This window comes from Sceloporus occidentalis, unplaced genomic scaffold, assembly GCF_023333645.1.
Source record: "Sceloporus occidentalis isolate IW3139 unplaced genomic scaffold, rSceOcc1.0.p SCAF_2, whole genome shotgun sequence".
Classification (NCBI taxonomy): domain Eukaryota; kingdom Metazoa; phylum Chordata; class Lepidosauria; order Squamata; family Phrynosomatidae; genus Sceloporus; species Sceloporus occidentalis.
In genome coordinates this window covers 200,828,154-200,852,400 of record NW_028316982.1, presented here as the reverse complement: position 1 = coordinate 200,852,400, position 24,247 = coordinate 200,828,154, and the positions used below count along the sequence as shown (strand labels likewise).

The window sequence follows — 24,247 nt, the reverse complement described above, 5'->3', positions numbered from 1 at the left end:
GCCTGACCCCCCTCTTTGCCTCCTCCTCCTCCTCCTCCCGCAACCATCCCAGCAGCGCCAGCGGCGCCGCAACAGGATCCAGCCGGATTGAGGGAAGGGGGGGCGCGTGCTCACTCCCTCCCTCGAGCGCGCGCCTCAGCCGGGCGCTCCTATTGGGCGGCCGCGCTCGCGGGACCACTTTCAAATCACAACCGTTTGTCTTCTCCCCTCGCGAAAGGAAGGGAGACCGGTCCACTGCAACTGGCTCCTCCTCAGCCAAAGAAGAGACCGAGATTTGTTGATTGGTTGATGGGGGCGTGTCGTCATCGTCCTCCTTTTAACCCCGCCCTCTTTTATGTCACAAAAGGGGCGTGGTACGCTTTTTGTGATGTATGCGCATGCGCATAGTAGGCGAGGCCAGAACTCGAAGAGCTTGGTTGTTGTGAACAATAGCCTCTGGTGCTCAGAGCTGGCGGCAGCGGCGGGAACCGCCGACATAGGCGCCTGCGTAGTGGGACTAAACGGACGCGAGCCGTAGACGCTCGCGCTGTGTATTCAACCTGCCCTTTTTGTCGGAGGGAGGCAGGTGAGAGATGGACGAGGTGCCGCCGCTGCCGGCGGAGCCCGGTCACGTGACGGACGGCGGCGCGTGGCTCCTGGTGCTGGGCTCCGTATTCCTCTGCAGCCTCCTCAAAATCCTCCTGCCTTCCTGCTCCTCCGTCGTAAGTGACGTCATACACACACACACACACCGCGCGCGCCCGTTCCCACGGCGACGGCGGCGCCCCGATCCGCGCATAACATAAATATCTTCCTTGTTGCTGTGTGCCTTCAAGTCTTTCCCGACTTAGGGCCGAGCCGGGATTCGAACCCGTGCCTCCAGAGTTGTAGACAATGCTCAAACCACTAGGCCACGCTGCCCCGAAGTCCTCATATTCCGCCCTTATTCCCATTTGCCGCTGTTGTTGTTTCTGACTGAGGGCAGCCCCAAGGGGAACCTGCCCTGGGGCTTCCTTGGCAAGATGTCTTCAGAGGGGCTTTGCCATTGCCCTCTCTTGAGGCTGAGAGAGTGTGACTCTTGCCCAAGGTGGGTTTCGGGAATCAAATCCTGGTCTCCAGGCCAGTGCTGAGACCACTAGGCCCCTCTGCCTCGAAGTCCTCATAGTCGGCTCTTATTTAGATTTGCCATTGTTGCCTGCCTTCAAGTCCTTTCACAGTTATGGTGACCCTGAGGTGAAGCTATCGTGGGGTTCTCCTGGCAGGGTTGCTTCAGAGGGGTTTGCCATGGCCATCCTGGTGGAGCAGCGGTTAAATGTCTGCACTGCAGCCACTCACTCACAAACCACAAGGTCCTGAGTTCAGTCCCAGCCAGGGGCTCCGGATCCACTCAGCAGTCGCTAAAATGAATACCCAGCTTGTAAACCGCTTAATTGCTCTGATAAGCGGTATAGAAATGCACTTGCTATATCCTCTGAGGCTAAGAGAGCGTGCCTTGCCCAAAGTCACCCAGTGGGACTCCACAGTCCAGCGCTCAAACCTCTGCGCCACTCTGGCTCTTTCAATTAATATAAATGCTATCAAAACAACTTCCTTTAAAAGAGCACTTTTTAAAAGAACCGTTGTTATCGATGCTAGTGGCCATAGCACCTGAACTGAAACTTGTCACTTGGGTCCAAAACCCACTGCAGAAGTAATCCAATTTGGATATTCCCAATTTTTATGTATGTTAGCCGCCAGGCGGGATAAAAATAAAGTAAATAAATAAATAAATAAATATTCTGCTTCAACTGCCCTGGATCAATGCTAGGGAATTCTGGGAAATGTAGTTTTGTGAGACATTGAGCTTTGGTGCCACAATAAACTAGAATTCCCAGGATTCCCTAGCACTGAACCAGGACAATTAAAGCAGTCTCAAGCAGGATAATTTCTGTAGTGTGATTAGGACTTTGCTCTTCTGATTTAGCCCTATATTGCTATATATAGGATACCATTGTCAATATCATTCCCAAAGTTTTATTGAAAAATGCAGATCATATAATGTTAGAAAAGAGCATTAGAACATGGCTGGTCAAGCTTTCTAATACATAAAATAATGTTCCATGGTACTAATGTAATAAGCAGATCTATTGTTTTTCATTAAAACAATTATAAAAGTTTAAGCCAAAACCCAGCCTTCCAACAGCGTTCAGTTCTTGTCTGATTTCTACTTTTTCATGTATTTTCCATGTATACATGTATTGTGCATATACAGATATGGTGCACATATATGTATGTATAAATATGCAAAACACGTTCATTTAGGAAAAATTGCATGTTTGGAACAAAGTGTGTTCCAGAAAAGTTCATATATTAGGAAGATGTACATAAAAAGGCATGTAAAGTTTTGTACTTTTTTTAAAAAAATAACTAATTAATGTAGAAATAGGGTGAATTTAACACTGGAAAAATAGAAACTGGGCAGAACTTAAATGGCCTGTTTTGGATAGCTATAATTGTGTTACTCGTGTTGTGTTAATTGTGTTACTTCATCAGAGTTCACGGTTGGGAATATTTGAGAAGATTATTTGCAGATTCCTACATGTAATGATGGAAGCAACATCTCTGACTAATTTGTGGCACAAAGCTTCAATATCCATCAGATGTCACCCTTCTCCAGTGCTGTGACACAGTTGTTTCAAATTTAAACGTATCAGATATGCATTTTAATATTTTGAGAGCAAAACCACACTTGCACATAAATATGCTGCTTATTTTAATATAGTTTTTAAAAATATAGATTGATATAGAAACAGAACTGTGGGTTCACAAAAGAGAGACAAAACACTAGGCACATACTGGAAAAACTGCTTTAAAAATAGGTTCCTTCCTATGGGGTTGTATCAGTGCTTCAGTTTTGTGTTATTTATGTTTACGATGGACAGAGTCATGTCCAAGAAATCTAATCCACTCATGATTTGCATGGATGGACTTGCCACAAGGTTAGTCCTGGAAACAGATGCACTAATTTTATGTAAAAAGAGAAAAAAAGGCATTGCTATTCAGGTATCTTTGTCTTTTTCTCAGGTATCAAGGTTACTACAAAAGGATGCCGAGCAAGAATCTCAGATGAGATCTGAAATTCAGAACATGAAGCAGGAACTTTCTACCATAAGTATGATGGATGAATTTGCCAGATATGCCCGACTGGAAAGGAAGATTAACAAAATGACTGACAAGCTTAAGACTCATGGTACAGACTTGCTGCTTATATTTGCATATTAATAATATTTCAGCCTTGATCTCTCTGCCATTTTATTTTCTTTCTCCAACTCTGTTGTTATTAGTGGTTGTTGGTTTTTTTAAGACAAAAATATAAAATGTGACTATCAAAATTTGCATACCTGCAGATCCAAAAATTTCCAGAGACGGTTTTTGTAAGTTTGTTTTTAGTTATAGAGACTTGTAAACCAGTGTCCCTAGGACAGGGTAAAATCATGTGCCCTTCCTGATGATGTTAAGATTACAAGTCCCAGTAGCCCTAGCAAGCATAGCCAATGGTGAGGAATGATGGGAATTGTAGTCAAACATCATCTAGAGCAGTGCTACTCAAAGTGGTGGTCCATGGACTAGGGCAAGTCTGCAAGCCATTGGCTGCTTATTTATTTGTGTATTTTGTTTTTAGATTTATATCCTACCTTTCTCTCAGGATAGGATCCAAAGCAAGCTTATCCAAACTGTGTTTCCAGCAATGCAAGAAACAGTTGTAGCTAATGGGCACAAATATTGTACTACTCCCTGGCACATTATGGGGAAAAGTTGCTAGTTTCCCACTGCAGATATCTTGAGAAACATTGGTCTAGAGGACTGTATAATTGCCACCCTTGAGTTTCAAAGAAGCCAGGGAGAATCTACCACTCAAATCTGGGAAGGAGTATCCAGAAACATACAAGGATGAGAGTCAGAAATGTACAAGCAATTGTATTTCCTATTACCATGTATGGATGCGAGAGCTGGACAATTAAGAAAATGGACAAAAAGAAAATGAAGTCATTTGAGATGTGGTGCTGGAGAAGAGTGCTGAGGATACCATGGACAGCAAAAATAACAAATAGGTGGCTCCTAGAGCAGATCAAGGCTGAAATTTCCCTGAACAGACAGGCTAAAATAAATCTGCTTCGGGTCATTTTGGAGGTATGCTGTTTAAATGACACACACATCTTAAGAGGCCAGAAGATGCGCCAAAGCTGTGCTCCAGCTAGGAGCAAGGCTTTGGCGTGGCTTCCGTCCTCTTAGGACACATGCATCATTTAAACAGCATATTTCCAAAGTGACCCGAATCAGCTTTATTTTGGCCTGTCTGTTTAGGCCCAAAGATGACTCAACTGGGACTATCGTACTTTGTTCACATCATGAGAAGACACGACTTATTAGAGAAGACAATAATGTTGGGCAAACTGGAAGGAATTAGGAAGAGAAGAAGATCGCACGTTAGATGGATGGACTCAATTAAGGATGTCACGGGTATGAATCTGCAGAAACTGGGAAGAGTAGTGGAGGATAGGGATCTTGGAGATGTCTCATCCGCAGGTTTGCCATGAGTCGAGATCGACTCGAGGGTGGTTATCAACAACAAAACACACAAGTTTCTCTTTTCCTCATTTCATAAACCAAGGTCTCTGGACAAGACTCCTTGGGGGAGGGGATCTGTAAATTGGGTGTAAAAATGATCTTCCCATTTAGTTTTGTTTGAATTTTTCTTGTCATGGTAAATTTTAAGCTAAAAATAAATCTTTTTAACTTTTATTTGTAATTTATCCACTCCAGACTAGTCTGTGTAAAGCATGAGTGGGCAAAGTATGGCTTGCCGGCCACACACAGCCCACAGGGCTTTCCAGGATCACCAAAATGCTCCCAAATCCCCTCTAGGAGGTATGGGGATGTATTCACCTCATTCTGGAGACTCCAAGGCTATTTTAGGCCCAGAAAAATGCTTGTTTAAAAACCAGAAGTATACTGGTGGCCTAAAAGTCTGGTGAAAATGCCACCTGCAGCCCCTAGATGGTATTGGGAAGCCAAAAATGGTGTGTGTGTGATCTCTCTTATTTTGAAGTGGAGGTGTAGCCCCTCCATGATCCCCTAGCCTCCCACAGTTGCTTGTCCCTTATGCAAAGAAACTAGTTTCTAAAATATTTTTCTTTTAACAGTGAAAACACGAACTGCTCAACTGGCCAAAATAAAATGGGTAATAAATATTGTGTTCTACATCTTACAAGTAAGTAAAATCAAGTTACTAGATATTTTCAAACGGTACATTAGTACTACACTGAATATGTCCCCAATATGTATTAATAGCCAATGTCTGTAATCAGAAGCACTTATCACATAGGGAAAATTATGTATTTGAGAGAACAAGTATTGCTTGGCCTTCTCCATAATGTTAGTCTCCTGTGTGAAGGGTTGTATTTTGTATGAATAAAGTATTCGGTTACATGACTCACTCTTCCCACATAAACGCACCCTTTTCGCCCATCTTCAGTCTAAAGTTGTATAGTTCAGGACCAGGTGCAGATTTCCATCCCATTAAGAACTAGCCCCGTAAACATCCCCTTGTGTCCTTTTTTTTGTCCAGCAGCAAGTCATACAGGGCTGTGACCAGTGCTATGCACTCTTGAGATCAATACAGTGCTACCTCGGGTTACGAAATTAATTCGTTCCGCGGCGCCGTTCGTAACCCGATACATTTCGCAACCCGAAAAGCCTCTGGAAAGCCGCTAGCCGCGCTTCCGATTTAAATTTCGCGCCGAAATTAATTTCGTAACCCGAAAAATCTTTCGTTACCCGGAACAGTTTTTTTAAATCTAACTTTTTCGTACCCCGGAAATTTCGTAACGCGGTCAATTCGTATCCCGGGGTACCACTGTACAAAGGTTACAAACATTACTCCTAAAGTTCAGGCCAAGAACAATAGCAAATCAGGAGCAGAATGTGTGCCATAGATATTTTATGATAGCAAATTTATATTTTCTGGGGCAAGGAATTCTTACCTTCTTTTAATAACTTTGAAATCCTTTTCATTTTTGGCATCAGGTTGTTCTTAATGAAAATGCAAAGTTTTAGAACTCAGTAGACATCAAAAATGCTGAATATGTAACTGAATGCAAAAATACTTTAACTTTTTTTTAATAAGTTTTTTTGTATTCCAGGCTGCCTTAATGATCTCACTAATTTGGAAGTATTACTCAGAACCAGTAACTGTGCTCCCAAGCAAATGGTTAGCTCCATTAGAACGTTTAGTGGCTTTTCCAACAGGAGTGGCAGGTAAGATTGATAAAATGCTTCTCCACCTTTGAATTGCATCTGTTTACTCTCTTAACATTTATTGTGACCCATTTTCAATACATTGGCATTGTATGAATTCACAAGCAGTTGCGGAACACAGTTATGTATAGGGCTGGGGAAACCGCAGTCTTCCTAGCTGTTGTCTGCAACCATTGTCTCCTTGGAGTCGTGGAGATTTGTTGGACTACCTTTTTTATGGCCAAAGAATCAAGGGTGAATTGCTTCTCCTGGAAACCTAGGAGTTACAATTCATCTTCTAAATAGATTGCAATGCTCCATGCTTGCACTATTTTACATACACAAATACTTGCTTTAAAAACCAAAACTGGATGTCTAGCAACTTTTTGTTTTGGGTTGGTGCTTTTTTTTAACCATTTTTGGCAGACTCTGCAGCTTCTATAGAGTCACAAGGCAGAAAATTGATCTCCAGGCCCATTGAAATGCTGGATAAGCCCTCATGTAGAATATGATGACTTTGTCACCAGGGACTACTGGCTTCCCATGTGATAACAGCTACCGTGGAACAAGTGTCTAAGTGGGAGACATAGGGGCTGAACAGACAGCCTGGAAAAGCCAGCTTCCCAGCAGCTTTGGGGCATGGCATTTTGACAGCGCATGCCCCCAAGACACCCTAAAGTTGTGCTCGTCAATCACACGGGGAGGGGCAGCTTCCAGCTGCTCCATGGGTGTGGTGTTTTGATGACACACACCCCGGAGCGCCCAGAAGCCACCTTGGGCTTGCACCAGGGACACCTAAGGCAGCCCAAAACCACTCCAAAAAGGAGTGGATCTTTTCTGCTCCAGTTTGGGCCAGCAGTGGGTTGGATTGGGGCCACAGTGTGTGCGTGCTGCAGTTCAGGGACAAGCAGATATGAGGCAGCCCCAATCCACCTTTTGGGGGCACTCTTTTTTGTCCCATATTTAAAAGGGTCACATAATTCCATTTTTAGTCACCCTAAAGTAGAATTAAATTGTATCATCCACTGTCATTCTGGATATTATCAGAGAAGGCTTAAAAATGGAATTAAAGCAGATCAGATCCATCTGTGGCCAAACTTTATCAGACCCTACCCACCGTTATTATTTTAATTGTTTGTGTAATTTTAATCTTAAACTGTTTAATTCTTTTTAAGGGGGGATATTTTGTATATTATGGTGTATTCTTTTAACATTGTAAGCCACTATGATTGTTTTTACAAAAAGCAGGGTAGAAATAAAAGTTTTATTATTTATTATTATTTATCAGGTGTTGCTTTGGCTGAGGTGTAGCTGGTCTGTCGTCCATTCATGACTACAACACCACATTTTACTGATGGGTTTTTCCCATCAATTTCTGCCAATATTGCTGTTGTAGCATTAGTTTCATGTGTAATAACGTCTGGCTTTCAGTCCTGGCACTGTGCACTCACATGGTGTCAGTTTCTTCCTCTCCCTCACTCCTGCCTCCTACCTGGTATTCTCAAGCAGTCTGTCGTTGTTGTTTTAACTTACCCCCCCCCTCCCCGGCATCACATTGCCATAATGCCTAAATTGTTTTAAAGGGAGAAATAAAAATTAAAAAATTGGAAGGCATGCTGGTTAAGCAATAGGGCAAGGAGGTGGGTTTAAGCAGCATGCTGGGAGAGAGAGTCCTAGACCAGCAATGGCTGCTCCAGTGATTTCAGCAATGTGCAATAGGGACTGCTCCTAAACTGGTATGTATTATATATACTCATGTATAAGTCTAGAAATTATAGCCAAAAAATGACTTCAAAAACCTCACTCGACTTATCCACGGGCCAATACTGTATTTTAACTCTTCTAAAAAGAGTTATCATCTCCTGGTGAAAGGCAAGAACATAATCTGTCCTGCCCCCTCTACTCTCTCAACCATCCTGCCTTTAGTGTGATCTTGAACAGTTATACCCGCTCAACCTTTGTAATTTCTTTGGTATTGTTTTCCTTTGCTTTTCTCCTTGAAACCTTGCTTTGTTACATGCCCCAAAGTTTTAAGTTCAACTTATCCACGGGTCATATAAAAATCCATAATTTTGTTCGCAAAACCTGCCCTCGACTTATACATGGGGTCGACTTATAGTTGAGTATGTATGGTATGTATTTCTTTTTATTAATACAATTATGACAAGAATGGGAGCACGTGATAATCTCCTGTTTTACTTAGTACCAGAATAGTTTTCTTGTATGTATTGTACTTTCATGTTTATGACAGTACTAATGACTTACGGCATCCCTCTCTCATTTCTTAGGTGGTGTTGGCATTACATCTTGGTTAGTGGTTTGCAACAAAGTTGTGGCAATTATGCTTCACCCTTTCAGCTGAGAGACAATCCATTTTCAGCAGCTTTCCTATCATCACCATGTTTTCAAAAGTGTTCTGTTTCTTAATGAAAGGCAACATATATATGCCTTTCAACATCTGTACTGTGATAAGCCAATGAAAGGGGAAGGGTTTAGGATCAAATAATAAAGCCCACATAATTTATCTTTTTGTAAGATGTTATTTGTGCTGTCCTCTACATGCAGACCTCAAGTTCCAGTTATGTTTGTCGGTTTCTCTGCAGATTAAATATGCTTAAATTCTATTGAAAGCAATAGTTTGTGTAATGCTATAGTTTTCTTAATATTATTCAAAAGTCATTCTTTTTTGCAATGAGCATCAAAAGAGGAGCTATACTGAATATGAGGCTTTCACAACGTCCTTGTTGGATATATTACATATTTAAGGTTTTTTTTAATTTGAAACAAAAGATGCATGGTTCACAAAATTGAATGTTTGAAGTTTGACCTAAATTGATAATGGTTTCTTTGTCTGACTAAAACTACAAAAAGCCTAGCTGGAACACATCTTCATATTACTCAATGTTATGATTTAAACTTCACATGGAATGATGCTCCAGAGCTGATGTGGAAGCACACAAGCCACACACTTCATTATTTAGCCAGGAGCATGGTGCTGTAGGCTATATTTTAGTGGAAGAAACTGGCAAAACACCTCCGAATATTCCTTGTCTAAGAAAACTGAGTGTCACTTCAAGTCGAACTCGGTGAAGACACACAGATGATATCTGAGCTTACCCATTATTTCTTTTGAATTGTCAACTCTTCTGTCCTCCTTGAGCATTGAATCTTCTTTAAGAAAGTTTTGATCAGTCCCAAAACCCAGATTATAATTGAAAGTCATTTATCATGTTATGATGGCTCTTCTTCAATCCCCTTTCTACTCTTGGTATTATGTTATCTTCTTATTAAGACAATGTAGCATGATTTAATGGCCTCAAGGAAAGAGGGTGCTGTGGGAAATTATGTGAATTGTGCATCAGCCAATTATTTTCCCAAATGCCACTGTTTACAGGACCATAGCACTAGACAGAAAATGACATGTGGCAGTAGTACGCTAGAATAGTTTAAAATATTTTTTAGCACACAAAACCTCCAACCTGTTTTTTGTGGAAAATCTTTGTTGAATTCACTCTAAATTTCCCCCATCAAGCAACTCACAATATAAGCAAATATGTTATAGTATCTGGAGAACAGTACTTTATCCAGGTTTCATGGAAACATATAGCAAATATTTGTCACCACAGTGGTTGTGGATAGATTTTCTCAATTTTTGTGACTTTTAGAAACTCTGTTAATCCAGGGTATTAGAAAGTCTGAGTGGGGTAGCAAGGTTTCTCCAAAATAAAGGTCGTTTAGAGATAGATACAGTGGGACCTTGTTAGCCGCTGGGGTTTGGTTCCAGATCCCCTGTGGATAACAAAATCCGTGGATGCTCAAGTCCCATTAAATATAATGGCAGAGCAAAATTGTGTTACATTTTTCATTTACAGGCTTGAGCTACAGTAATTTACTTTGGAGATCAACGGCTCTGAAGTTGAAAAATGTCTTTTTTAAAAAAAGCCATCTTAAACTATAGAAAGGAAGATTTTCTGTCCAGTGCAGTTTAAGAGGCAAGTTTTAAGTCTTATTGATTCCTAAAGAACTTGAGGTATTGCACACAGGAGTGCTGTTCATATCTGTATCCTCCACATCTGTCTGTGGTAACTGAGTGGGTTTCATATTCCTATAAGACAACTGTCAACCCAAGCCCTCCGCACCCAGTTGTTGTCCATGTGCTACCTTCAGCTGTGCTGCTGGCTCGCACTGGTAGAGCAGATGCACTTCCATGACTGACAGCCTGTGTTTGCTATCTGACATAACATTGCAGCTGCCCAATTCTAGGTAAAAGAATGGGTAACAGGATAAATTCCTTATTTATTAGGAACAAAATAGTGCTCAATTGTGAAGTTTGGTACATGTTGACAAATACATACTAACTTGTACTTTACATTGTTCTGTGTTGGACAATAAAGAAAACAAAGCTGTGGGTAGTACAATAGTTAATTATATGATAAAGAATGTTTGATTAGAAGGAAAAAAATACTATTCAGCTCTTTTCTTCTCCTCAGTCTAGGATGCAAGTACAGGTGAAATTGCCGGTGTTAATAAAAGAGATTACTGCCTTTCTGGCAATCACCCTTTTTCACCCATATTCTATAGGACTGTGGTAAAGAGTCATTTTGGCAGTCTTGAAATATGTCCATATTAGATTGCATAAATCTTACATGGATTTGTTGTTATCAAAATACTGTATCAAAATTCCACTCACAGTCATTATGAATTACTTTCCTGACCTTAGTAGCTAGATATGAATTTTAACTGCTTTATTCATTTAAGAGTGGATTCTAGAATGGAGTCAGCATAAATTGTAGAACCTACAACTGAAAATAGTCATTTACTACTACTATTTCAAAATAAATATTTGCACCAATCCCTATTCATATAATTCTTTCAGTGCTTTTCTTAACTGGTCGATTTTTATACCTTCTCTGTTAGCACAGCTATCAGTGATCTTCATTTTAGATTATTAAACATTCACTATATTTAAGCATGTTTCATTGTCAGGTATAAACTAGCATATCTCACATGCTTGTTTTTTGTGAAGAAATCAATTTCTCTTATGTGCAGAGGACTGCATGGAGGTAATTTAAATTATATTCAACAGGAAAAACAATCCTCAGAAGCTACTGTATTAAATTACATTGCTTTTCAATAGTTTTAAAGTACTATGTTTTAAGATGAAAACCTGTAAAACCTTAAATGACAGATTCATAATTTCGTTATCATGAAATTATTTAAGGTTTTCCAAGAAGGAAACTGTATCAAAACCCTTTATGGGTGTTTGTTTGGAATCACCACACTGAAAGCTATCATGCATGTATGAAATGTCCTCATCAAACTTTTCATTCTGTAAAGACTTTTTTTCCTTACCCACATCTTCAAAATTAGGTTTCAGATTATTGTCTTGCAAGATGGAGCTAGTTCCAAAGAGTTCTTGCATAAGAGTGTTTTTCTTCTCCGCTGATACTGTAGGAATCCGGTCTTCACTGTGTACTGAAATGCCCTGCTTTGTGTTGGTAGTATTCCCAAATGATGGCTCATAGGCACTGGTAGAACCATTTCCCTTAAACTCAGCTATATCACTTGGGTGTGTATTAACCTGCCTGCTATTACCTGTGGTACTTGTATTGGACAACCGTCTTGTTGAAGGGAATCCCTGATGCAAATTTTCAACAGCTTCTGTAAATTTGTATTGTTTCTTTAATTTAGATGGTGTTTTGTGTCTTTGTATTACTGTTGCCAATTTATCACTTACTACTACTTCTGGCTCGTCTCTCTTGTTTTCATTTTCTTGATTTTCAGTTACAGCTTCTCCCAGATTGTTCTCCTTTTGCTCACTATCATGTGTAGACTGGAGTGATTCTTCCGTACATAATTTCTCAAACTCTTCTTTCAATAAGTCTAATCCTTGCCTGTCTCTTCGGTTCTTCTGTCTTTCTATGTTTTCACATTTAAAATATTTTTCGTTGCTTAGAGATATGTCTTCTAGTAACTCTGCAAATAAATATTATTTCAACAGTAAATACTCCAGGAATTCAAGCAAAAATATTATATAATTTTGATAGAAAAAGGGGCAAACATACACTAGAGACAATACATTGAATATCTAGAGATTCCCTTAAAATAAGCTGCCAATAGGTTTAGGAAATATGCTTATGTGTTCATTCGAGAAAAAACTTAAGGGCAGTTGTGGAATCTAAAGAATTTGGAATTGCTCCCAAACTTGCTTTCCTGCATAGAAATGGGCAATATTTTAATTGACCTTTGGGGAAAGATAGTCCTGTCCATTGTTCTAGTAGTCAGTGCAGACAGTGGGCTGGCTCAATTCCATCATTTAATCATAAAAATAGCAGTGAGAATGGTCTAACTCTCCGTATACTGTTGAACTGTAACCCCCAGCAATCCTTGAAAACATAGCCAGTGCTGTTCAGCATCTGAAGGGACAGCACAATGCTCATCCCTGCATTCAGATGTATTAAAGATATAATCTTTTATGATTATCCAAGAATTAGTACAATGGAGGATTATGTGTTTTAATATATAATCTCCACCATGATACTAACTTTCTATGATGTTGGGATTGCATGCTCCCAAGAGACTATACTGACAGTAGCAGGCTTATTTGTAGGGTTCCCCAATTCAACAGGCTTTTGCTGAGGAGCCAGAACAATGTGCTAAATACCTTAACATGATGAGGGAAGCTACTGGACAGAAGCAGTACAGGGGTGGGGAGACATTCAGACACAACAGCAGTGGCACCATAGGTTACTCTTTAGTAATGTGTGCAGAAGGATGCAATGGTAAATACTGTCAGAACATACCATCTGAATAATGGGATGAGACTTGGAGAAAGGAGTATAAAAATTGAAGGAAAGTTAACAATTTGAGATGACACCATATTTCTAGCAGACAACAGCGAAGACTTGGAACAAGTCGATATAAATTTAGAAAGAAAGTGTTAAAAAGCGGGCTTACACTTGGATATTAGAAAACAGAAGAAATGCCCATAGAAGGGTTACATAACTTTTAAGACAGTGAAAAAGTCATAGTTAAAAGAATTGGAAAAGCAGTTATGAAGGAACTAGATAAGATCCTCAAGTGTAAGTGTATATTATATATTGCACAAATAATCCAGTATGAGACCACTTTAACTGACCTGACTCAGTGCTAGAGAATCCTGGAAACTGTAGTTTATTGTGGCACCAGAGCTCTGACAGAGAAGGCTAAATGTCTCACAAAACCACAGTTCCCAGAATTCCCTAGTAAGTCTCAAACGATTATTTCTGCAGTGCATTTAGGAGCTTAGCTACTAAGGTCACGTTGCTAGTTTCTGTGCACAGTTGAGACATGACAGGAAGAAACTAAATGCTTGAAATGTGCTGCTGGAGGAGGAGTTCTACAGATACCATGGGAGTCCAAGAGCAAATTATGCCTCAGCTCTTCAAAATGACTGAACTAGAAACCAAAATGTCTAAATCTGGGCTCATAGAATCATAGAGTTGGAAGAGACCGCAAGGGCCATCTACTCCAACCCCATTCTGCCATGCAGGAAATCTAAATCAACACATCCCCGACAGATGGCTATCTAGCCTCTGTTTAAAGACCTCCAAGAAGGGAGACTCCACTACACTGAGGGAGTGTGTTCCACTGTCGAACAGCCTTTACTGTCAGGAAGTTCCTCCTAATGTTGAGGTGGAATCTCTTTTCCTAGAGCTTGCATCCATTGCTCTGGGTCCTAGTCTCTGGAGCAGCAGAAAACAAGCTAGCTCCCTCCTCAATATGGCATCCCTTCAACAGAGCTATCATATCACCTCTTAACCTTCTCCAGGCTAAACATCCCCAGTTCCCCAAGTCATTCCTCATAGAGCATGGTTTCCAGACCCTTCACTATTTTAGTCGCTTTCCTTTGGACACACTCCAGTTTCTCAAGATCCTTTTCAAATTGTGGTGCCCAGAACTGGACACAGTATTCCAGGTAGGGCCTGACCAGAGCAGAATAGAATTGCACTATTAATTCTCTTGATCTAGACACTATACTTCTATTGATGCAGCCTAAAATTGCATTTGCCTTGTTAGCTGCAGCATTGCACTGTTGACTCATGTTCAATTTGTGGTCTACTTGAACTCCCAGATCCCTTTCACATGTATAGTGAGATGACAACAAAGATCACCATTGCAGGTGAATTCACTCAAAGCAACACCTATGAGTTTGCAGAGAGCCAGGGTGGTGTAGTAGTTTGAGTGCTGGACACTGGGAGACGGGTTCAAATCCCCACTTGGGCATGGAAACCCACTCAGTGACCCTGGGCAAGTCACACACACTCAGACAGAGACACACACACACACACACTTTAAACAAATTTTAACAAGAAGCTTCCATTATATATGTCTGCCTTAGGGTAGCCATAAGTCAGAAATGACTTGAAAGCACACAACAACAACAAACAGCGAATTTACAAAACCTGAACAGAACTATTGAGGATGGAGGCTCTTGAAGGTCTCAGTCATAGGGTTGTCATAAGTCAAAGCCAATTTAACGAAAACAATATGTATTTCACTTTATGCACAACTCCAGCGGTTTATTCTAAAACAACCTCTCTAGACCCCACATTACCATACGAAGGACCAGAATGGTTGAATGGTCAAGGAATTTTGTTGATTATAAATATGGAATCAGCAAAATGTATAAAGTCATATCAGGTCAAAATTTTCTTAAACTACCTGAGCATGTTCTATCTGAAACTTCCTGCACTGGTAATTTTTCTGTTTGATGAGCCTCTGGTTTTGGTTCCATCTCTTTATTTACATCATTCATTTTATCTTTTGCACATACATCCTTTGTTGGTGGTGCCTTAAAAAAGTCACAGGAAGTAAGAAAAATACCCATATAAGTTTGTGCATGCTTTAACTTTTGAACATCTACGAACAGCAGTAAAATAATAGTACTGTACAGATTTTCATTTTACAGTCCAATTCTCAAATGACCTTGTCACCTGTAATAAATTCAGAATATTTAAACTTGCCTCAAGATTAATGTAGGTTCAATGATGGCTTTTCATCTGGATTTAATCTCATTCTTACTTTGTAGGGAGTCTAAAATGAATGAAGTCACTTGAGTTCTAGCACACTTTAAAGTCCAAAGGTATTGGTGGGGGTCAGTTTACCAAAAGCCCCATCTAAAAATAAGGGACTGCCCCCCCCCCCCCACACACACACACTATTTACTAACCATAAATTACAGAACCGAACTCAGGATTATAAAGGTTTGGGACTCTGGTTGGAATATGAAGCTCACAGAGGCACAGAAAGAGTCAGGAAGAGACTTTTTCACAAACTCTAAAGGGGCTATTGCTCCATGTACTTCACCAACAACTGGATAAAGGCATTGTTCGAAAGGTGAGAAACCCACAGTTTCTGTTTCATAGCATCAGGAATATAGAGATTGTCTCTATACAGAGTCAGACCACTGGTCTGGCTAACTCAATACTATCAAGCTTTCCAGGGTTTCTAGTAGTTTTTCCTGTGGTATCTGGAGATGCCAAGGATTGATCTGCATGCAAAGCAATTGAGTGAATTGTAGCAGGAGTGAAATGAAGAAAAACTGCAGTGAAATGAGATAACTTTCTCTTTTCCATTTTACATCATGTTGCTGCAATTAACATCTTGAAGCCCATTCTGGAGCAGAGGTGCATATAGCAACCTTTGGCAGCTATACTGGGCAACCGCTCCCATTAACCCATCTGCAATCCAACATATTTTCACACTGTTGCTATAAAATGACATTTGTCAAGATAATATGCTAGTAACAGGAAGAAACAAAACAATATAGGTTGAATTAGGAGTTATAAACAAGCAGTGGTTCGTTTTAACAAATATTCAGGTCTTCCATACCTCTTTTGAAAGAACTGCACTTTGCTTTCTCTCATGCTTTTGGAAAGGCAAGCTTTCCAGGTTCATATCTACTTGTACCGATATGCTGACATTAACTTCTATGAAAAAACAGAGAAAGTTAAACCTGAGAATTCATTTATTTGGCATTTTGAACATGACATTCTTTTCTGAGGTCTCTGTGGGTCACATTGCACCTGTGCAGCCCACTGTTGGAAACCTCTAGAGGAAGGGACTGCTCTGGTCCCCAAACATGATCTTGGAGGACAATATCCCTGCTGCACCCCACCAAAATAAAAATGCCCTCTATGCTCTGTAACATTGGGGGACACAATTGGGGGGACCTGTTTTGGCTGTGCAGGGGCTCAAAATGGCATTGGGACTACGTGCCCAGAGGCTACACTTTGCCCATCCTTTTGCTAGAGCTAAGCAGTCTTTTTGGCAGTAGCCCTGTCTCTTCCATTGTGCATGCTTCAGTCTAGCCCATTCCCAGTCAATCTCCTCAATTCTCTTTTGTCTGGCCAAGCATCATCATCAAAGAGAGCTTTTTGAGACTACATGAGCTAATCTTAAAATCTACCTTTTTCTCTTTCTTTTGGTGGCTATTTTCTTTCTTTCTTTCTTTCTTTCTTTCTTTCTTTCTTTCTTTACCCAGTTCCTTTTTCTTTCATCATCCAGTATATTTTGTTTTCCCTTCATAAAAGTTATTTTACCTTTTGTTTGGGAATTTTTCTCCCCTCCTTCTTCTGGGCTTATGGAATCAAAAAGATTTGAAAAATACCTTCAGAACAAAAAGAGAATGCTGCAGATGGACAGCCATTCTAGGGGTCTATTGTGCCTCAAGAAAGATCCATGCTGTTAGCCTCAGAGAGACACCTATTCAACCCAGCAAGTATTCACACAAGCTGTCTTTTTCTTAACCAGCTTGACAAAAACCAAACTGTGGCTTAAGGTTCTTCTTAAGAAGGCTACCATTAATACCCCTGAGCTTGTCACACAGAATGAGTCAGCAGTCAGTAATTCTGGGAACTGAAGTCCAAATAATCTGGAGGCCTAAGTTTTGGAACCACTGTTCTACATGTCTACTCAGAACCATTATTTCAGTGCAGTTCTCTATATGTCTACTCACAACTAAGCCCTACTAAATTCAATGGAATCTGACCAGCCAGAAGCCAATTTAAGGAGGATTACTCTCATCCTCCCTAGCAGGTGGAGGGCGGTTCTGTGAGTGCTGCAACAAGTGCATCTAATCTGAACATTGAGGTAAACCAAATAGTCGGATATGTACTAAATGTAGCTTCTTAGCCATGCAGTAAAAGTGATCCACATTATTAAAGACTATCTATACCTGGACATTTCAGCCTATATTTCTTCAGCCCTTCAAAAATTATTAGTGGGCAGATTCTAAATATCAACCATGTGAAAACAAACTATTATTGAACTTTCAATCTTCTGACATTGCATCAAATATAATCTTGTTTGTTGCTGTTGTTAACTGCTCTTGAGTTGACCTCAACTCATGGTGATCCTGTGGATGAGACATCTCTAAGACCCTCTATCCTCCATGGCCTTACTCAGGTCCTGAGTCCAATCATCTGGTGTGCAGTCTTTCTTTCTACTTCCATCATTGACTTTTTAATGAGTCATGCTTTCTGATGATGTGGCCAAAGTACAACAGCCTCAATTTAGTCATCCTGGCTTCGAGGGACTGTTTGGGCTTAATCTGTTCTAGAATCCATTTGTCTGTTTTCTTGGTCATCCATGATATAGCACACTATTATTATTGTTGTTGTTGTTATGCTTTATTTATATAGTGCTGTAGATTTGCACTTCTCCAGCACTACATCTCAAATGAGTTGGTTTTCTTTCTACTGATTTTCTTCACTATTCAGATCTCACATCTGCACATGGTAATGAGGAATACAATGGCTTGGACAACCTTCACTTTGGTGTTCAGAATTATATCTTCATACTTTAGGATCTTGTTCAGATCTTTCATAGTTGCCCTTCCCAAACCTAGTCTTTCTTCTAATTTCTTGACTGCAATCTCCATTCTGATTAATACTTGATCCAAGATATGGGAACTCTGACTTTTTCAATTTCCTCATCTTGGATGAAATCTTATAGATCTTCCATGGTCATGGTTTTTGTTTTCTTAGCAAGGGATTTATTTAGGGAGGAATGAAACCCACACTCTTCTCAGACTGAGGGCTAGAGGGCACTATACATCTAAATGTGCATAGAGCAATCTAGGCTTTTACTCATACAAATAATGCAATATACAAAGTTCATTCTGCTAGGGTCTTAATTTCATATATTAACCAATATAATTCTAGCATTCCTCCTAACCCAAATTGTTTCTAAATACTGTAGAAGTTTTAAAATAAACTGAAACATTTCAATACAAAGCTATTCCTGAGAATGCCACAATCTCAGTTGAACAGGCTACAGACTTAACTGAAATTATCTACTCTCACTATTTGACCCTGCTGCTGCTTTGGCTGCTGTTTGAGGGAACAGTATAACTAGATTCTAGAATGGTGCAGCAGGACAGGAATCTAGATTAGTGTCATAATAGTATTCTGGCCCATAGGCTGAATTCAGCCCACTGAAACGTCTACCACAAATGAAGCTGCAATTTGGTAGGAACTCATTTTGTTCCATCCTTGCCTTCCTAGACAGAGAAAGGTGAGAGTAGGAAGAAGTGAACTCACTGGGGAACCAAAGCTTCAAAACATGCCCAGTATCTTGAAGGAGTACTTTCCTCAAACTTTAGGAAAGTTGAGGTCAGAATGAAGCTGCTTTGGTTTCTGTCTTTGTGAATGGTGTTTGAGAGACAGAATGGGTATGTGCTTATGCACTGCCAATGAGTGGGAGCTCCACTCACTGCTGGGATATGACTGAAAATGTTTCTCCACCCTGCTCAAATATTACCATGCCAATAATCCGTTAAGCAAAAGATGAGCAGGCATCTGAACCACCATCCAAAACCTGGGCCTACATGCAGATTTTAGGCACTCCATGTGTAGTCCTCAAAGCTGTCTGAATTTCATCAGCTTCTCCCTTCAGACCAGCTGAGTTGTGGAGGATGAAACAATGTTCTGCAGCTAATGAAATAACTGGAGGATAGGGGAGATGAAAGTATCTCTAAAGCCCCAACAATCCCACTTTTATGACCACAGTTTTACCACTACTAGTGTCATCTATGTACAGGTGCACACATGCATGTGCAACCCCATAAATAGCACAAGTGCAGTAGTCAGTGTCAAAAAGGTTGCATACCACTGATGCATGGCTACAATTCTATTTTGTTATTGAGATTTATGACAAAAGCTCTTTGGGCAGAATACAAAAGATTATAAATTCTAAAAAGCAGTAAATGCATGAATTTTATAAGTTTCATAGCACCTATGGATTGCTAAGAGAATTTTGAACTTAAAAGTTACAATTCCTGGGAATTTTTTTAAACAAAGTCTTTACCTGCCAGTAAAAGACCAGTGTAGGAACCAAGGAAGCTTCTCTGTGATAGGTATTCCTTAACTGCATTCCATCACTGAAAAGGCCTTCTCTCTAACAGTAGCAAACACAAACAACGAGCAGCAAGCTTACACTTAAATAATCCAAGAAGGAGGGAAACAACAAATGCTATATATAAATGATTGGAATAACTGCAACAGGGATGTATCTCATTCACAAAACATATACATTTGTATTAACAATATTGAGTCTTAATGATTAACAATTGAGCAACTGTATATACGTAAAAAACTTGGTGCTGTATCCTTGTGAATGTCACTGATGATCCAAGTCCATGAAATAAGTATCTGCAGTGTTAGGCAGTGAAATTATTCTGCTGCTGCAGCAACAAAATCCAATCAAAAAGTCTGAGAATAAATCATCGATGGTGCTTACAGCAACGTAGCATGAAAATATAACATGTGGTTTTCACTGGTAGCAGAGTCCTTCGTTAATTATACCTTTTTGATAGTGAAAATTTTTCGTCAGGACGGCTACCACCGGAGTACTCTGAGGCCGTTTCGACTCTCAAGTAGTCTTCATCAGCATGTTTGAATCATTCTATGCCGGATTAATATTGTAAGTTATGTATTCCATGCTTCCACGTCATCAAACAGTTTGGCTTGACCAGCAATCTTCTTATCAGATACTTATGTCATGGACTTAGATCATCAGTGACATTCACAAGGATACAGCACAGTGTTTTTATGTATATACAGTTGCTCAATTGTTAATCATTGAGACTCAATATTGTTAATACAAATGTATATATTTTGTGAATGAGATACGTCCCTGTTGCAGTTATTCCAATCATTTATATATAGCATTTGTTGTTTCCCTCGTTCTTGGATTACTTCTCTCTAACAGCTCACCTCATTTGGCAGTAGTATCCATCTAGGGCTTCTGAGGATCTTATGACTGACAACAAAAGTGGTGATTCTTTATGTCCTTATGCTATTTAGGGCTTCAAATGTTAACACAGATACAGACTGGAAGACAGTGCTGATGACAAAACACAGGTGTAGTACGATGCTACTACATGCTTCTTTTAGCACCCTGTTCTGAAATGTTTCTGGAGCATCCTCACATATAACAGTTCCCAAGAACCAAGTATCTTGTTGAAATTATGATCACCTATTAAATAGTGTGCCCAAGAACAGACAATAGAGCCACTTTTAAATAAAGTAAGCAATACTGCAAGGTCTATGACACATGAACATTTAAATACATCTCTATAATCCAACATAAAATATCAAACAAACATTATGCTACCTTCTGGGACAGACTCTGAATCACCTTTCTTCTGCTGGTCTTTAAGCATCCGGTTTGCATAAATATTTCTTATTGCAATCTCTCTTTCTTTTTCCTATAAAATATAGCATTAAATGCTTTTAAAACATTGTATGAGCCTCCATTATGCAAATATCCTAATTAGCTGAATATACTCAACATCTGCCATAACATACCAACATACCATATGACTAGCACACTGATTTTTATTGAACCTGATTTTTATTGAACATTTTGCATGTGTCTCAGGTCATTTGGAGGATAACCATCACACATCCAGTGAAAATTGCAGCTGAGGATCCTTTCCGGCTGAGGATCCTTTCCGGCATATCCTTTCAGAGCTTGCCTAAGATCCCATGGCTCCAAACCTGCTCCTAACAAAATAACATTGAAAGTACTGGTTGTTTGTATAGTCAAGGGTATAGCTGGGGGGGGGGGGGGGGAGAAGGACATTGCTCTCCCAAATAAAAAACTGTCCCCTCACATGAAATTTTCCTTCAGTCCCCAAATGTCTGGCATTACAGAGAGTGAGGAATTGACAATCATTCATAATTTGGACTCATATTTGTTGTGTTTCCACTCTCCTGGTAACTTTTGTCTGCAACTTGGCTTGGATGCCTGAATTGCATTTCTAAATGTTAAACTGGAGTTTAAAGTTACTGCAAGGCTAGAAATGTGGGGACTGAAAAAAATTCATTGGGGAAGGCAGAATTCTTATTAGAGAGGGCAATACCTTTATTTTGCTCCCCATCCAACCAGTGAGCTGGATGTGAGAGGCAGCCAGTTTTCGCTGCCTTTGTCTGAATCTGGGGGAACCATGTTTGGGGGCTGAACAACAAGGCCTAGACCCGCAGCATATCTATCATGGATAGGAGCCCTGGTGGCACAGTGGTTAAATGCCCGTGCAGCAGCTACTCGCTCACAAACCACAAGCTTGTGAGTTCAATACCAGCCAGGGGCTCTGGGTCAACTCAGCCTGGCATCCTACACCCCTGGGCTGGTTACTTTGCAGAATAAAGGTTTTACTTGTTGTTGTTAAAGGTTACTCTCTATGATGTTCAGCCCCAAATATGGATCCCCCAGATTCAGACAAAGGCAGCAAAAACTCATTGCCTCTCCAGCAGTCCTGTGCAACCCAAGAGGCTATCTTTAAAAAAAAAAAGAACACTGGATTTACCTGTGAGATGTTTATTTTCAGCAGCAGAAGGGGAAACTTTATGCAGCAGGTTGCTCTTCTTCACTCTGGTATGTAGGAAGAACCTTGTGGAAGGTTCCCACAAAGTGATCAGTCCATGTTATAGTTGAGTAAAAGAATAGCTCACATAATAGTCAAAATGTAAAAAAGAATCAAAACAGAAGCACAGAAAGAAAGACTAAGAGAAAAAAAACTATATACACACATCCTCTTAAAGAAAAAAAGACCTAATTTCTGGGTGGGGAAGATGTTTCTTGTTCCGTTGCTGAAAGTAAACATCTCACAGGTAAGTCCGATGTTCTTTTTTCCAGCAGTGGAGGGGAAACATCCTGTAATGGGATGTACCAAAGCTCCCCAACCAATAGGTGGATGAACTGAAGATGATTATTTAGAGAGTCACCCCAAACTGGAGCATTCATCTCCTTGAAAGAAGTCTCTGCTGATGCATGACAGTGATGTACAAAAGTGGAAGGAGAAGTCCAAGCAGTTGTCCTACAAATGTCTAAAAGAGGAGCATTAGTAAAAAGAGCAGCAGAAGTACAAGCACTGCATATAGAATGAATGAGAAACACCCCTGCCACTTGTGACCAAGACAAGGAATAGCATAATACAGGCCCTTATCTGTTTCACCAGAGCGGAAGACAATATCTTCTTACCAGATGTGGAGGATTGAAATGATATGAACAGGTGATCAGATACCTGGAAATTTTGAGAATGCTTGATATATATTTTCAGAGCTTGGTGCATGTCCAGAGTGTGCCTGACTTCTCTAGATCTTTTACTGGACGTGGTCAAAAAGAGAACAGAATTATTTTCTGGGCTTTGTCGAAAACTGAGTTTCTAGCGACCCTAGAAAGAAATTCTTAACACCCTTGCTGACAAACAAAAGTGGGAGCTCTACTGTTGATTTCGTCCAATTCGTTTTGAGTGATACCTGTCAGAATCCACCAACGACTGTGTTACACATAGAGTGGCTCTTTTTGCCACGGCTGCAAAAAAGATTAGAAAGAGAGAGTTAAATTAAATTGCCAGGGAGACACCAAGTATTAATTAGACTTTAATGATTATATCATATTTGTTTACTAATATCTAGGAAAGATGTCTCTTTTTCCATTTGCCCTTTTTAACAGTTAACTATTTTTAACTGCATATTAAATGTTGGGACATTTTTTTGTCTTTTGTATTCTGTGCCTTTTGTTTTGAATGTTAAATGCTTTATGCTTTTTGATAAGCTCATTTTGTCATGGCCTTTGGCTAGTACAATAAACGTAACTTGATTGAAATACTGATTGAGTTAATCTTAGGTACAAAAGTGGGATCCAGCTTCAACTCTATCGGATCTTGATGGAAAACACACAGTTCTTGATGTACTGAAAGAGCTCCCAATTTGGATACTCTCCAAGCTGAAGTGCTGTAGGGACTAGAACCTTCCAAGTGAAAAACTGAAGTGGTACCTCCTGTAGTAGTTAAAAGGTAGGCTCAGTCAAGGCAGAAAGAGCCATGTGGAGATCCCAAGTAAAGTATCACTTAACTGTTGAAGGTTTCATTAGAGTGGCTGCTCTCAAAAAATTTCTAACTTAAGAATTTGAAGCAAGCTCAAAACGTATTGTCATAGATCTCCTAGTAGATAGGTGCTGAGAATTAATAATTGTGTCAATCGCTTTGGGGGAAAGGCAACATGCACTGCTTAATCTCCATGCATGAGCCAAGCTGGATCTTGATGACAAACTTGGCCTTGGGTCAGCAGGTCCTGGCACTGGTAATTTGAGATGATCCTGGCACAAAGCTAGTATCTTCAAGAATCACAACCTCCTTGACCAGTGATGGACCATATGGATCACTTCAACCCTTTCACTTCTTACTTTTTAAAGGAATTTTGGAATTAAGGTTGTTAGTGGAAAAGCATAGATGAGGTCTGAGGACCACTTGGAGGTCAGGACATCTATTCTTTCTGCTCCTTGAGCCTGGAACCTTGAGAAAAACCTGCTCATGGCAGTCTGAACTGATTCACAATCACCAGGAAAACCTCAGGATGAAGATATCATTCTGCAAGATCCATAGCCATCGTGCTTCATTAGTCCACTTTTGTGTCCAGCTCTCCCTTGATATAATCTGCCTTTA

General features: G+C 40.1%; 2 protein-coding genes across 2 annotated transcripts in view; one reads left to right on the top strand and one right to left on the bottom strand.

Moving 5' to 3' along the window:
* The first annotated feature begins 199 nt into the window (after positions 1-199).
* Positions 200-8,779, top strand: GET1 (guided entry of tail-anchored proteins factor 1). Its single transcript, XM_089511991.1, has 5 exons — positions 200-701; positions 3,043-3,208; positions 5,163-5,230; positions 6,162-6,276; positions 8,544-8,779. Exons 1-5 carry the CDS (start codon positions 573-575, stop codon positions 8,615-8,617), a joined length of 552 nt encoding a protein of 183 aa, XP_089368117.1. The 5' UTR covers positions 200-572; the 3' UTR covers positions 8,618-8,779.
* Positions 8,780-10,577: 1,798 nt separating this feature from the next.
* Positions 10,578-24,247, bottom strand: part of LCA5L (lebercilin LCA5 like) — a 30,853-nt gene continuing 17,183 nt past the window's right edge. The window contains exons 6-9 of the mRNA XM_089511987.1: positions 20,914-21,007; positions 16,129-16,226; positions 14,959-15,088; positions 10,578-12,231 (exon numbers count right to left, since the gene is read on the bottom strand). Of these exons, the coding sequence (XP_089368113.1) occupies positions 11,468-12,231; positions 14,959-15,088; positions 16,129-16,226; positions 20,914-21,007 (1,086 nt within the window). The 3' untranslated portion in view covers positions 10,578-11,467. The remainder of the gene's footprint in view (positions 12,232-14,958; positions 15,089-16,128; positions 16,227-20,913; positions 21,008-24,247) is intronic.